Raw genomic sequence first — 15,165 nt, forward strand, 5'->3', positions numbered from 1 at the left:
CAACACCAGCAAACTGAAGGCAAATCTCCCAAGTCTTTGAGAAGCAAACAACTACCACCTTATTTTGTACCATTATATTCAAAGCCCTGTAGAAACAAGCAGTCACACATTCATTTCAGTCTCTGGATGCTCATATAAAGATTTTTAACATATTTTGTTTGAAAAGTGTGATAAAACCCAATTAAATGTATTTGCTTCTAGCTTCAGCAACAAAGAAATTATATGCCATTTTTCCAAGTTTACTGGTGAGCAGAGAGAGCAGGCTTGTAGTTTCACAAAAGAAAATTTAGTCCAAATCAAACAACTCAAGCAGAAAAATAATTTATAGCTTATCCTCTTCTAATGAGGAAAGAAAAAGATGGAAACACATTTTTGGCAGCATAACAACATTAGCTGGAGAACATTAAATAATTAGTTGGCAGTGGTGAGCCTTTGATTCAACTTCTTTGCTGTGAATGAGTTTTGCATTGCAAAGCAGGTTTGTAAAATTTAACAGCATTTTCACATTATAATTTTTTTCTTATGTTGAGTACCTCAAAATTAGCTGGGCCCACTGGAATGATGCTACATACTGGCAAAATAAAAAGTGGAGGCTTTCAAAAGACACAAATGGGAGTTAAACACCCAAGTCCTGAACTTCAGGATGACTTTCAATGGGAACCAAGTATTTAACTAATATTTATGTATGAAAAAGAAAATTTAGCATTTAAATTTAAGTGATACCCACTTGCAGGTGTGTCCAGGTGCCCAGACCACGGACATAGAGTCACTCCAATCCCCCCCCGCAGCTGCTTGTCCCATCTCTGGCTTTTACTGCACCAAGATACCACATATAAGCATATTCTGATGCTTTCCTGACAAAATAATCAGTTGATTACTAGCTAAATTATTATCCCAATGGATTTGTGTTGGAAAGCAGCATCATTGAGATGTGCACAGCACCACATCCAAGAGGAAACTCCCTCCAAAAGGGAATGGCGACAGCAGATGGACCATGCTGGAAAGGAAACTCTTCAACCTGGCCCAGGAAGAGGCAGGCACAAACACAGCTTTATTGCTGCACTGCTGATTGCAGAGCAGGGGAATGGGCAGCTCCAGGAGCAGTCCTTGCAGGGCAGTCAGAACTGGGTGCAGGATGGTCAAACACCACCTCCCAGTCTGAAGAGTGGAGAGCTTCAGATACTCATGCAAGGAAAAGAAGGTTCTGTTCCCTCTGAGCTACAGCTCTTTCCCCTTCCCTGCTGTGAAGGTCACAGCAACCCCCATGACAAGAAAATATTCAAAGCTGAATTCACAGCTCCCCTTCAGAACAGCATGCTTGATGGAACAAAATTTATACTTTTTATACTTGTTCTCTGGGTCTGCTTATATTCTCATTTCAGGACCACTGAGGTTTCGTGTGGTGATTTTAACAAGCCTGCTTTTCATTCTACATTGTGGTGATTTTCTTTACATTTTGCAACAAGAAACCAAAAGTCTCTCCAGCAGCTCTATTAATAAAAATCCTCATAAGTAGTACAGCTGATCTGATAGCTTCACTAAGATTAAGGAAGCAGGCCAGCCTTCCAAACAAGATTTGGAAGGAAGCCTATAAATAGTCTGAATATTCATCCATTCAGCTGCTCCCCTTCTCCCTCCCTGCAAGCCCATCCCATGGTGTTGTCCTGGGCCCATACCAGGCATGATGACTTTCAAATATTTTTGGTTATTTCTCACTCTCAGACTCCTCAGCCACATCCCAGTTAATCTTCCTGCATGGGAGTTGTTCTTGAAAGTGTCTGACCTAGAGGAGCATAGCAAGGAACTGTGCAGAGAGCTGATGACAGTGCATTGCTTCAGACAAAAGCCAGTCCAGTTCTGAAATGTTCTGTGTTGAGAAAACAAAGATTATTTCCAATGTGCCCACTTATTCCAGACCCTGAAGCAATTCCTGGTTATATCAAAATATCCCTCTGTCTTTGTCTCAGAATAAGGACAAAAATGCAAAAGGTTTTCATTTGCAACATCTCAACTGAATGATGACAAAGAAAAATCCTTACTGAAAGCAGTCCAGAACTACAGTCACAGAAATGCTACTTATTTGGGTTTGTATCATTTCAAATAATAAACTAACTTCACTTCATGAAGAAAATAATCTCAAAGCATGACTATAGCAATCAGATATCATGATGAAAATATTCATAAACTGTTAGACATCAAAGGATTTACCTCAGCTTCACAGGATTCCCCAAACAATCAAAACAAAATTCTAATAATAAAAATAAAAATTAATTATAATTTGGCTCATTTAAGTTTAGAATTTGACTGCTGTGCACCCATAATATTTTCCCCATTTGGTCTTGTCAATTTAATGGCTTCACTTATGCAAGGCTTGTGTTAGGACTTGCAGTTGGTTGGGTGAAAACATCCTGCATGAGGGCACAGGATAACAGCCTGAAGGACAGGGAATGCTGGCATAAATTTAGTTACATTTAGGCAGCTCTAATTTAAAGGCTCTCTGAGTCCAAGATGTATAATCCCTTTTGAATGAAACTAAGTCTCATCTGGAGGAATCCAGGAAACCACTCTAAGTACAGTGTCCAGAGAAGGCCTTTCTGAAATTAGCAGAAAGCTATTTCTGTCAAAGGGAAAAGTAAGAGACAGCTTTTTGTGGTTCACTGAAATACCTGTAAATCTATTTCTCTTTGGCATCAAGAGTAGCACAAAAGAAGACAGATTTTTTTTTTTTTTTTTAAATAAGAATCAGTGGTTTAACTCTTTAAAGGAACAGCTTTTTCCCCCACAGGAAGAGCTTTCTCCCCTCAAGATTCCTTCTGTTGGCATTAGCCTCAATCAGTGCAGTGCAGTCACCTGCTTTATGAATTATATAGCTCCCAGCAGGAAATAATGGGAAATGGAAAACTTTCTCAGAAAAAAAAAAAAAAAAGGGGAGGATAACAACTCAGCTTTTTCAGGAACAGCGATGAAATTTGTAATAAAGACCAGCTGCCAGTGAATTATTTTATTATCAGCCAGATCAATTGAATGCACCTCAAGTTCCACACACGTTGTTATTTATATCCCCAGCCTGTCAGTGCATGGCTAATTCCCACTGAGAGGAGAACATGATTTACTGGTGGCTGTGCACAGCTGCAGAGCCAGGAATGGAAGTGTTGACTCTCCCATGACTTTAAACAACCCCTCCACTGAAGGACTCTGCAGGCTTGAAGGTCAGACACACACAATGCAGCAACATCAGGACAGCAGTTCCCCAAACTTGCAGGAGCAGTGGTAGGTGTGCAGCAATGAAGGAGAGCTAAAAACCACTGGAATGTTTTTTCAGGATAGCCTTACACTGTACTCTGGAAGAGCAGTAGTAGGCTGGCATGATGGCATCAAATGAGAAGGATTTCTCATCTGAGGGCAGAATTAGGCCCACAGAGGGATGCAAGCAAAAATATTACAAGCAAAAATATATCAATGGTGTCATAATTTCATGTGGAAAAGGAAATTTAGTGTCTATAGAGGCATAGAAAAACTTTGTACAGAGTGTGAGAGTCAGTGCTGCAAACCAGCAATTGAGATCCAAGATACAGCAAAAACAATCCAAGAGAGTCAGTCTGAACTAATTGCTGGGGTGCACAGAAGCTGGGCCAGCTGTGCTATTTGCTAACTGTAGGACACAATAGCTGGCTGATTATTCAGCTTGTTTGTACAAATATGATGAACTGTTTTAAAATAAAAAATAAGACAGCATTTTTACTATGCCAATCCAAGAACAAGGCAACCCAGGGCACTTTTCCATATGCAAGATGCTACTCAAAAGCAAAAGCAAGCCAGCAGGAAAAGGGAAATCAAGGAAACTCTCTCCAATACAAAGTACCTATGACAAGTGACTCTTTAGAGGGCTGTTGGCACTTATTGTCACTGGTGATATCAATTTCCATGGACTCTTGCTGGGACAGTAAATTAGAGCAGTTTCAACACAAGAAAGCCAGGTTTTCAGGCAACCTCCCAGTGGAACAAGTAACCTAATTAGTTTAAAGATGAAGCTGGTAGTTATGAATGGTTTAGGCCACAAGCTCCCACAAGGACCTGGATTCAACCACACAAGAATCCCTGTTTGGTCCTGCATTGCTAAATGAGAGGGGACTAATTTCTTATGTGCATAGGTGCTTTGGTTGCTACTCTAGCCTTGCACAGAAGTCACAGAACAGTAACAATACAGGTTTACCCCAGGCTGGCTGAGTGGCAAGGCCCTTCTGGGGAGCTGGGCAAGTTCTGAACCAGAAAAAATGACTTCTCTTTCCAATGGTCTTTAAGCTCCTACTGTGTATGCCTCTGTAGGCACTTTTAAGCCATAAATCACCTGCAAATGACAGAGTTTCTCAGTAGTAATACTAAATCTGCACATTAAGGTTCCATTTCTTCAAGTTTTATAAATCCTTGGGAGATGCCTTATGATCTATCTAAACAGCAATGCCACAGCACAACAAGGTATTAGACACCCTCATATCATAAACAACTTACTGACTTACTAGTGTTGTAGTGTGTTTTGTCACTGCTGCATACTAGAATTGACCAGGTTTATCAGCCACAAAAATTAGCCTCAATATCAACCTGTACAGAAAATACCATCCGTGAAACTTTACTAGAAGTGTGACCTACTAAACACTCTCTCTTTCAAGTCATATCCACTTCCAAATGTTTATCAGTCATGTGAAGAAAAGCACTAACATCTCTATACACTGATATATTCAAGCTTTTTCCAGGCTATTCAAGACCTGGGTCATGGCTTTGTTGTTTATTGTTAGAACTCCCACTCTGAATAATGTTTTCATATTGACTAGTCATATAAAACAACACCTCTTTCTAGTGTCTTATGCCCTCATCCCTGGAGGGCAGAGACATTTCTGACAGAGCTCTGTAAATGGACTCTGTAGGAAGCACTGTAGATAGTTCACTTGGTTTGTTTATTCTACCACTTGCTGTTAGGTGCCAAATACATCTTAAGCAATGTGGGTCAAGATTTTCTGATTGACAGTTAGGTTGACATAATCAGAAACTCCAAATACAGAATGAACCTCAATCATAATAAGCTCAACAAAATGTTACAATCCAGCCCCAAGAGCTAGATCTCAGTAATTTATATGTACATCCCTTTACACTTAGTCACCTTAAATAAGAAGTAATTCTTATGTTTCACATACTGAGGGAAAATATGAGAAAGCTCAAATATACTTCCTTTCCTGTCCTATGGGACTCCAGATGTTATTTATGAATGTGAATTTATGTGATACTTCTGTTCTCTAAGTGCTGTGACCCATTCATGGTTTACTGTCGGTGACCCTACTGTGCTGCACATAATTCTGACTGTAAGATATTAGCATTATCTTTAACCTTCAAAGTGCTTTCTCAAAGTATCAAACTTTTCACCATGTTAGACTTTCTGTTCATATTAGGAGAGATTTGATTCCCTGTAAAGAAGGAAATAATCAGCATCAATTAATCTTTTAGGCATTAGTGTAACTTGATCTTCGTTAATTCTTGACTTCCCACTAACCTGGAAAAGCTGAAGTGGGGGGTCCAGGGAGGGGTGGAAATAGAGCTGGGAGAACAATGCCTGGAATTGCTTTAGCTGGCATGCAATTCCCAGAACACCACACCACTGTTTCTGCACTGAAATTCCAACGACTAGAAAAACAGTGGGAAAAGCTGTTACTGTAGGAAAAAAAGCTGCTTTTGATAGAAGGGGGTAAAGTTGCATAATGAAAAGACATATTGGGACCTGAACAAATTCGCCATTTTTCCCAGAGGGAAAAGTGCAGTCATTTACACTATGAATAGGCAGGTTGGCTGGCAGAAAAAGCACACTGTACCCTGGATCAGATTTTCACATACTTGCAAGACTGTCAGTTTCCATAAGTGAAAATGGGCACTCTTGTATAGCTCTGCTTTCAATATTCTTGATCACCCTCAGTCCAGAGTCCAGAAGTGCCAGGGTCAAGAACAAGCCCCCAGTTTCAGAGTCAAAAGTTCAAAATGACCTTTTACAAAAATAGAAATCTTTTCACTGGTCCCTCTGGGCTTCCTGACTTACACTGCTTTTTCACAAGGAACCACTTGGTAACACTTCAACTTAACAGGCTAAGCTAGAGCTCCTTTAGATCAGATATTACAGGTAGAAATGCTTTTCTTCCCACTAACACTCCTAAATCCTCAAAAAATTAAACCAAGAGAAAGCAAAATCAAGAATGTTTGACTACATATTTTTTTTTTACTTAGTTTGCAGAAAATTGATTTGCATGCACTAATAGTAACCTAAAGCATTCTGCATTAATTGGGGCCTGCTTAGAAGGCAGCTGACATTCCAAAGGTGCACATCTGTCCCTTGCACAATGCAGTCCTGCTATAGAATCACAGAAGGGTTTGGGTTGGAAGATGCCTGAAGCATCATCTCATTCCTAACCCCTCTGCCATGGGCAGGGACACCTCCCACTAGACCAGGTTGTTCATGATTAACACTCCTCAATGTTACAGTAGTAATATTCACCATAATCCAAATTCCCTCAATATAGTTCCATAGAAGACTATAGGTGAGATTTTAAATTATCTCATATTAGGCCACCTCATCAATCCTTCCTGTAGAAAACACCTCTAAACCTACTTAAGCATAATAAACCATTTTAAGAACACTACTGCTAAATTGTTTATTCCCTGCAGTGGAGTGAGATAATTCATTTTTCCTTATCCAAAGCTCATCTGACTAATCCCTCAATTCTTTTCCTTTTCATTTATTTCATCTAAGAGAGTGAATTAGCCAGGGTCAATATGAAAAACACTGTCTGGTGGAGGTGTCCTGTCCATGGCAGGGAGGTTGGAACAAGATGAATTTAAGGCCCCTTCCATCCTAATCCACTTCATCCTTCTTTTATATATAGCCCACCTATTGTTTTTCAGGGTGATTTTGCTGATATTTCACTCTTACCCTGCCTTTAGCAGAGACTGCCAGGCTTCTTGCTCAGTCCCAAGAATGCTGTTTAGTCTGTCAGCTCAGGATGGCTGTGGATGTTTCTGTTATAAACTTTTTTTTGTAATGCCACTTCAGTTTTCTTGTAGAAAAACTGCTGTACTTATTGAGATGATAATGTTTTCTCCATTACTGCTTTTATCATCAAAATCTACCACAAAGAAAAACACAAACACAAACATCTAGTAAAGAGGTGCAGAGTCAAATTAGGAGGAGTTTCTGTTCCTTGTTAACAGTTTAGTCACCCTTTATCCCTCTTACTTTTATGTCTGCCTCAAGCAAAGAGGGAAGGAGTACCCCAAGAGGCCTGGGAATTGCTGCAGCTTTGTTCCATCTCCCCTCCAAGCTGTAGGTGGAGATGAGGCTGAGGAGAAACCAGGAGCTGGAAAAGCTCCTCTACTCTTTTTTCAGAAAACGCAGACTGGAAATATGGGATATCATTGAGTAATGCATACCTAGTGTGTAACACTGAATGCAGTGCAGAGCCTTGTTCATCCCAGGGGCTTGAAGAAGCAGTTGAAACTCCCTGCTTTCCCAGCTGCTGTCTCTTTGCCTGAATCCTTCCTCAGCAAGGAATTTAGTGCTGAATCTTATTTCCTCTTCAGGAATAGGAAGCATGGCAGATGCTGCCACCCTGTGTTGCCAACTCTCCATTTGAATAACAGGTTTTTCCATAGCTAGGGATGAATAAAGCTCAAAGTTTCACAAAGATGTATCTTTCTTGAGCTTTTTGGGAAAAAGGGGAATGGTCATATAATTTTATTTTCTCTGGTAAGTCAGAATTCTCGTGCTTTTACTCACCTTCCAGCACCTTCCCATATCTGTCATCTCTAAAAATCCCATCCCTCCCAAATTAGTCCTGATCACCTTTCCATGGAGGGTGAGAAGGGTGAGATAAGTGACAGCCCAAGTGAAAAAGCTCAGATCCTGAGAATTCCAAGAATGCTGTCCACAGAAATATCCCATCATACCTGATGAGCACTCCAGTGTCCCTTCCCTGCCATAAGGAAACAATCTTTTACCTTGGGAAAGAAGGTGATGGAAAGAAAGTTCAGTTCTGGCTGTCCTGAGTCTGGGGAATGCTGGCTCTAACTGGTTCAGCCCTGTGTGTCCAAATGTGTGTGTGGTTTTAACAGATCTAAGCTGCTCCTGCTCGAGAGGCAATACTCCATTTACATCCCAGCTATAAAGTTTTGGCAGTGGTCTCCTTGGTTTATAACAATTAGGGACTAGGACAGATATTCTTCTCCCTAATGGGGAAAGGTCAATATTTTTTATACTGGTTTTATGATTTTTTTAAATTTTTTTTTTAGCATTGCAAAGAAAGCACTTGAAATTTTTGTTGCCTGAATGAATTAGGGAATAATATTGGACCACCCTACAAGCAGAGCTGAATGGTTGTAATTTTTCAGTATTTCCCCTCAAGCAGTCTCTCTGGAAAATGCGTCAGTGATAATAGATCATTCTTGTTTCAAGTAATTCATAGCAAATTTCCAAGTCTCTAAGCATATCCAGCATGAATCCAGCTGGAGCTGCCCAAATCACCTTGCAAGTCACTGCAAAGGTCAGAAACATTTACAGTGGCAGTGCAGCTTAACAGAACTCTAAACTTCTGCTGCTAACTGCATTCCAGAAGAGACAGAATGGAAACAAATACCTCCAGAAATGACAATAAAAGTAACTGAGAACTATAATGAAAACTTACCAGCTTAGGAACAAATTGGGCTTGCCTGCCTTTAGCAGCCAGAGGGAAAAAAGTTATTTGCACATCATTAAGGATTTTCTGCAGGAAGTAGCATTTCTGGTCAGTGAAAGCCTTAACAGCAGGATCTGTCTTCAACTATTTCCAGGGAATGAGAAAGGAAACTCTTCCCCAAGCAGACCTCACTCCAGGATACACTGAAAGAGAATACCTTGGGAAATCCATTGTGATTTCTCACAGAATTCCTTGAAGAATGACCCATTTCTGGGAACAGATTCACAACTACTGGGCTTTCTTAGCAAGAACAGAGTTATTTCTTCAGCATTCACTTCATTTTCCCATCTAAAGGATAAATACAGAAACTGGGGAGCACCTTCTCTCAGGAGGTGTGCTCTCCCTTCAGCATTCATATCCAGAAGGGTCTTGGCTGGTGCTCATTTTAGCCAAATTCTATCCTAAGAGAATACTGAACAGTCCTAGGAGAACTGGCCTTTTCTCTTTAGAGGGATGCATGCACAGCCTCAGTCCCATCCCCAGTGTCTGCTACAGAGCAGGATTAGGAAAAGCTACCAACCTTCAGACAGACACAGAGACACAGATAACGGAGGAAACATTGCCTTTGTAGAGGTTTACCTGGAATTACCAGCACTTCACCATCTCGAGCTTGTCTTGGAAAGCTTCTAGTCAACTTCACACAACCTCATCACTGAGGTGTCTGCAGTAGTGAGCCCAGTCTCAGGAGCACCCTTTAAAATATTCCATCTATATAAACAGAAGATCCTGTGCTCCAATCTGCCTTTCACAGTTCAAGACCCCATTCTGTTTGCATCAATTTGCTCATGAAAACTGGATTCCAGTCCTGGCATTTCCTGCCTTTTACAGAAGCTGTGCAAGAAGATAAGGATGTTCTGAGTTAGCACAGAGCACAGTGGCTGGCAGCAGCACATACAAGATGAGGGGACTGTTTGTCTTTGGAGTACATTTTATTGCAGTGTAAGTGCATTATGGAATTGAAGGGCTTTCCTTTGTCAAAGACATCACTGTCAAGCCTCACGTGCTTCTGGGCTACCTCTGTCAGACTGCACTGCTGCATTAATGCCAAGTCATAACCAATTAGCACTTTAAATGCACCTTCATTTTACACACTACCTTTTTGACTGTGGCAAGTTCAACATAACTGCTCTAGCAGAGAGGGGTTGTAAAGCAGCATGAGCTTCAAAACATCCCCATAGACTTCCCTTGAGCTCTGCCCTGCCAAAGTGCCTCCTTTGAAGGGTAACAGTGAAAGATCAATTACAGACAACTACAGCTCTGCCAGTCAGAGGCATAATTTCAGATGTGTCAGGGATAAGAACACTGGCTGCCTGTACTGGTTCCAGCAGACTGATTACCTCTAAGCCTGGCTGGCCTGGGATTTAAGGCCCCTTAAAGTGTGGCAAGGTAGAGCAATTCACAGTAACACCTACTGAAAGAAAAAAAGCTATCACAGATGTGCAAGTTTGGAAGTAGTTTTGAATAGCTGAAAGAATCAAATCAGAGACATGGAGCCTGCCTCTGTATTAGAGGCTGCAAAGACTCAGAACACACACTGAGGGGGAAAAGCAGCACTCCCCAAACAAACCCCATGGATGCATTCGCAGAATTAGTTGTGAGGAAGCTCAAGACAGATCCCACATCAAACACCAACTATTGTAAGAAAAACAATATTGATATCTAACTATGTGTCAGCTTCAAGGACTTGGTTATGACCTCACATGCAATTAACTCTGAGCATTTTAAGGAATTACTGCCCTTCAGTTTTGTCAGCAGTGGCTTGTGCTAACTGGCACTTCAAATGGACATGAGTTTTGTGGTCACCAGCTTCTGGATTTCAGTTGACAGACAGGGTTGTTTGGTTCTGTAGAGGTAACAGTGTTCAAATCCAACTGCACCAACACATGCTGCTAGTTTAAGTGATCCATGAATTCCTCCAAAAAGGCCATACTAAAGATACAATACACACACCTTATTTTCAGCTACTATAAAATGGTACAAGATAAAATGATTCACTGGGTTAATTAATTTTTCATTTTTAATCACAACTGTGCAGGCACTGGTATGTATCAATAATAGAAAAATTCAAAGGTTAAAAACAGTGTACAGTTTAGCACAGCAGGCAACATTTGAATAGAAGCACATAATTTTAATTTGCTTTGAAGTTTAAAGCAATCCAAACAAAAAGTTAACTATATAAATACAGAGTAAATGCACATAGTTTACAGCCAACTACATGTATGCAAGAATAATAGCAAACCTCACATGAGTACTTGAAGTGTTCTCAATCTGTCATCTGTGAGTGTTTAGCTATGACTCTGAGGGCATAGTTATGTTCACATATGCAGGGTAGGCAGACTCTTAAATAGAAGAACTGAAAAAACTTACATAATTCAGTCTTAACAGACAAAGTTGAAAAAAGTAGTACATTTACCTAGGCACACTTGAGCATTCAGCTTGTTTTCCAAATCGGAACAGTTTAAACAGGAAGCAACATTTATAAAGGCTCTCCACTCTTGTCTCTGGAAGCATTCTTTTACAATGCTGCAGTCTGAGGAATGTTGCAGATGCCGTACAAAAAACAGACTAGCAGAAACTGTCATTAACAAACAAACAATCCGCTGTCATTAACACCTCAATCGGCAAGGGAAGATGCGGAGTGCGTTATGTAAACAGAGCTAGGGGCAGAGATGGCAAAGCGACAGGCGATGTCTCAGTTACAACTAGAACACCAGGAACCTCCACAGCTCCCCCGTGTGAGCCCCTGCCAAGCACGGAGAGCGGGGCTGGCAGCGCGGATCTCCGGGCCCCGCAGGGCCGGGAGGGCCCCGCAGGGCCGGGAGGGCCCCGCAGGGCCGGGAGGGCCCCGCAGGGCCGGGAGGGCCCCGCAGGGCCGGGAGGGCCCCGCAGGGCCGGGAGGGCCCCGCAGGGCCGGGAGGGCCCCGCACGCCGCTCCGGACCCGTTTGCTCCGTGCCGGGACCCCGCGGAGGGCGCGCCACCTGCCGGCCACGGTTCGCCACACAGCCGGGGAAACGAGGAACGAATTCACGACTAAACAAAGAGAGAGTCCCTCACTCGTCCCATCGCCTAGCGCACACAGGTGGGACATACATACATGACACCCAAATACAAATGAACATGACCAAGTTGAAATGCACTGCTTTAAGCTCTGTAGTTAAGGATATTATTGAATGAAGCATCTTGTTATTTCCCTTGAGTTTTTATAATAAATATCAAGACAACAACATAAATAATTTAAAGATCTTTGGGAAATATATCAGAGGTAATTTTGCAGGTACTTGTAGTTTAAAAATAATGAAAAATCCCGAGAAATGTTTGGGTTATGTTTGGTTATGCAAAAGTAGCCAAAATGATCACCCCTGAAGTTGAAAACAAACATTTAAAGAGGTGGAATAATAAGCTGATTGTCTGCTTTTAGCTGTTATCTCCCATATTCAACTGTCCTTGTTTAACTGTCCTACTTATCACCTCCAGGGGCTCTGCTCTTAGCCAGAGAAGGCACACACACAGTACCCGGGAATACCCAGGAATGGGAGACAAACACAGAACCGAGGGACAATGTATCCAAAGAGAGGAGAGGATCTCTCATTAAGCCTAGGCTACTCCAAGTGTTCACTGTATTCATGAACTCCAAAGCTGAGTATGGTCTTTGCCAATTTAAGTTTCGGCTATGACTGTGTAATCTAGATAACCTAAAGAGTGACCACTTCCTACATCACAAAAATTACAGTAAGTCACTATTACTGCATTTATTTATCTGAACAAAAGCATCACATCAAGGCTTAAGGTCAGTCATAAGTACTCCAGTCTTTTCCTAGGGAGACCACTAGAAAAAGCCCACTTTAAAATCACTTAAGCACTCCTTTCACTTGTTTGAGACAATCAAGCTCACCACGGTCACCCCTCAGACCATACTGTCTTTAAAATAGGGAACATTTTCCAAGCAGGGAAGTCAATATAGCACTGCAAGGTCAATGTACTTACTGTAGGTGGCTTTTAGAGAATAAGCAATTAATACAGAGAATTACATGAAATACTCAAATAATTTGACACTCTATGGAAAACATGACAAGGGTCAAAATAAAGGAAAGCAAACGAGAAAAACCCAGACTGATTGTTCTGCAAGCTTTGAGGTTTTACACAGAGCCTACAGAAGCAGTGCCACAGAGATGCTATGGATTTACAGCATACACTCCTGCACAGCTTACACAGAAATCAAACCACATGCTTTGTTTAAAGCCAAACTGCATATTACAAACATGGTTTGATTCCAGATAATCAGTAAGAGGAAGAAAGTCATAAGCCCTAAGAAGGCCACAAAGTGCATAAGAAGTCATTCATAAAATAAAGCCATTGCACATGATGCACAGTTCAAGTGTACTGAAGTACCACACTGGAAGAGCTGAGAGCACAGTTCTGTCCATGCCAGTGGAGCAGCATTTATATGGCGAAAGCTATTGACCCCAACTTATAAATTATCATCTTCCTCATGAGGATAGTGGATGCAGACTGAGAAGGTATCTGTCTGTAAAGCTGTAAAACTTCCTGTAATATTAAACTGCTTGACACTCCAGTTGTATGATTTTGGAAAATTCTGTAAATTATGACAGCATAAACCAGCTAAGCCTCACTGCTGAATGCAAGGCATTAATGTGCAATTGGCTTCCAGAACAAAACCAATGCCTGAATAATCAGACAATGTGGAGGACAAGGTTATAGCTCAGTACACAGGCTCAAGCTGAGAGAAGTGATACAGCATTTATGAGGGGGAATGCTTTCAGGAAAATATTATTTACAATTTCTCCATCCTTCTGCACGGAGCCTGTCTGCACTGACAGGATGTATAACAACTTCAACTGTTTTCTGCTTTCTGGTCACCCTAGCCACAGTGATATGTGTTCTCCCCCAGTACTCCCATATAAACACTGGTAATCCAAGGCAGGATTTGCCAGATATTTAAGGGTAATACAGTTTGTGCTTAGGTAGCATGAAACTGAGTGAATCCTGTCTTCACAAATGGGAGGCTGGACTAGTTGAGATTTCTCATCACATTACAAATCCTTAAAAAGGCTATAAAGTGGCATTCAGCAACTTCCTTAGCTGTGTGAGTGACCTGAAAATATTGGCAAGGAAAACTGATGAGACAGGACAATGTTTCATAGGCCTCTCTGCCTTAGGAGAGGTTTCAGAAAAGAAAAAGTATGATGCAGCAGGACCAGAAGTCCACATACACCAACATGAACAGACCAATAACCTGAAGAGTTGAACAATCAGACTCTGTCTCATTAACCCACAACACTGCTCAAACATCAAGGAAAACAAAACAAAACAATCAAGACCAAAAAGCTACAACAGGTATCACCTTTTGTAGTGAAGAAATAACTGTTCTGGGTCCCTGCACCTTATTTTGTCTTGAGGTAGCAACATGAAAAACTTCACACACTTACCACACTACCTCAGTCTCTTAATGAATCTTCAGAGCAACTAAATGGAAGTTTCAGGTATAGAAAGCTATGAAAGTACTGTCTTGCCCATTCCTCCAACAGGTTACTGTGCAGTAAAACAGAACAAAAATGATGTAGCTGAGAGCAATCACTAAGAGAAAGTAATAGGACTGCCCAGCAACATATTTCATGTCCCCTCCCTCACCCATCAGGTCTCTGAAGATGACTCAATGGCTTTGTCTAGTTTAACAGATGAAAAGAAAAGAATAATTCTGAATTAAGAGATGTATGAAGGCATTCTCTAAGGGGCAGTTCCCATTTGTCACATTGACATGAGACCACACAATAAAGGCAGCAAAATTATTCAGAGTTGCCCACAATCAACCTTCTGTTTCGTCCACAGCTGCTTGCTCCTGATAGAACGCTCCTTTAGCCCACCACATTGGCATTGACATTCAGTGGTCCACTCCAGTCTTTCAGTCTTCCACCTTCTTTCACCTTGTCACACTGCTATCCATCAAGTAAGTAGACTACAACTTCATAGGTGGACATCATGATAGCCGTGTTTGGGATCTGTCTGATCAGGTGTGTAGTCAGACCTCGGTAAAGGGAGCCGTACCCTTCCTCTCGCACAAGCAAAGACAGTGTCTGGAAGAAAGATCTGTATTTTGTTCCCTCTTCTCTTAGTCTTGTTCGTACAACCTCTGTACAAAGAAAACCAGTGAGAAAAAAGAAAAATTGAGTGGTTACATTCACCACTTCTCATTATTTTTCCCAGCAACCGATCAGGGATTTTTACACCCCTCCCCAATCAATCTCCTAACTTCTCTTTAAAAAAGGGAGGAGGATGACAAAGAGAGTAGCAAACCAAGTATGTGTAAGAAGAGAGCAAGTATTAGATATTTGACTAAACAAGGCAAGTTCATTTGCTTAGCTACAATCCAAAAGAGGACTG

General features: G+C 41.3%; 1 protein-coding gene across 1 annotated transcript in view; it reads right to left on the reverse strand.

The window, feature by feature from the left end:
- Positions 1–10,755: 10,755 nt before the first annotated feature.
- SLC25A36 (solute carrier family 25 member 36) overlaps positions 10,756–15,165 on the reverse strand; it is a 29,905-nt gene continuing 25,495 nt past the window's right edge. Inside the window, exon 7 of the mRNA XM_071437469.1 lies at positions 10,756–14,914. Within this exon, the coding sequence (XP_071293570.1) occupies positions 14,721–14,914 (194 nt within the window). The 3' untranslated portion in view covers positions 10,756–14,720. The remainder of the gene's footprint in view (positions 14,915–15,165) is intronic.

Source organism: Agelaius tricolor, unplaced genomic scaffold (genome assembly GCF_023055355.1).
Source record: "Agelaius tricolor isolate 1412-34295 unplaced genomic scaffold, bAgeTri1.0.p SCAF_12, whole genome shotgun sequence".
NCBI classification, from domain to species: Eukaryota; Metazoa; Chordata; class Aves; order Passeriformes; family Icteridae; genus Agelaius; species Agelaius tricolor.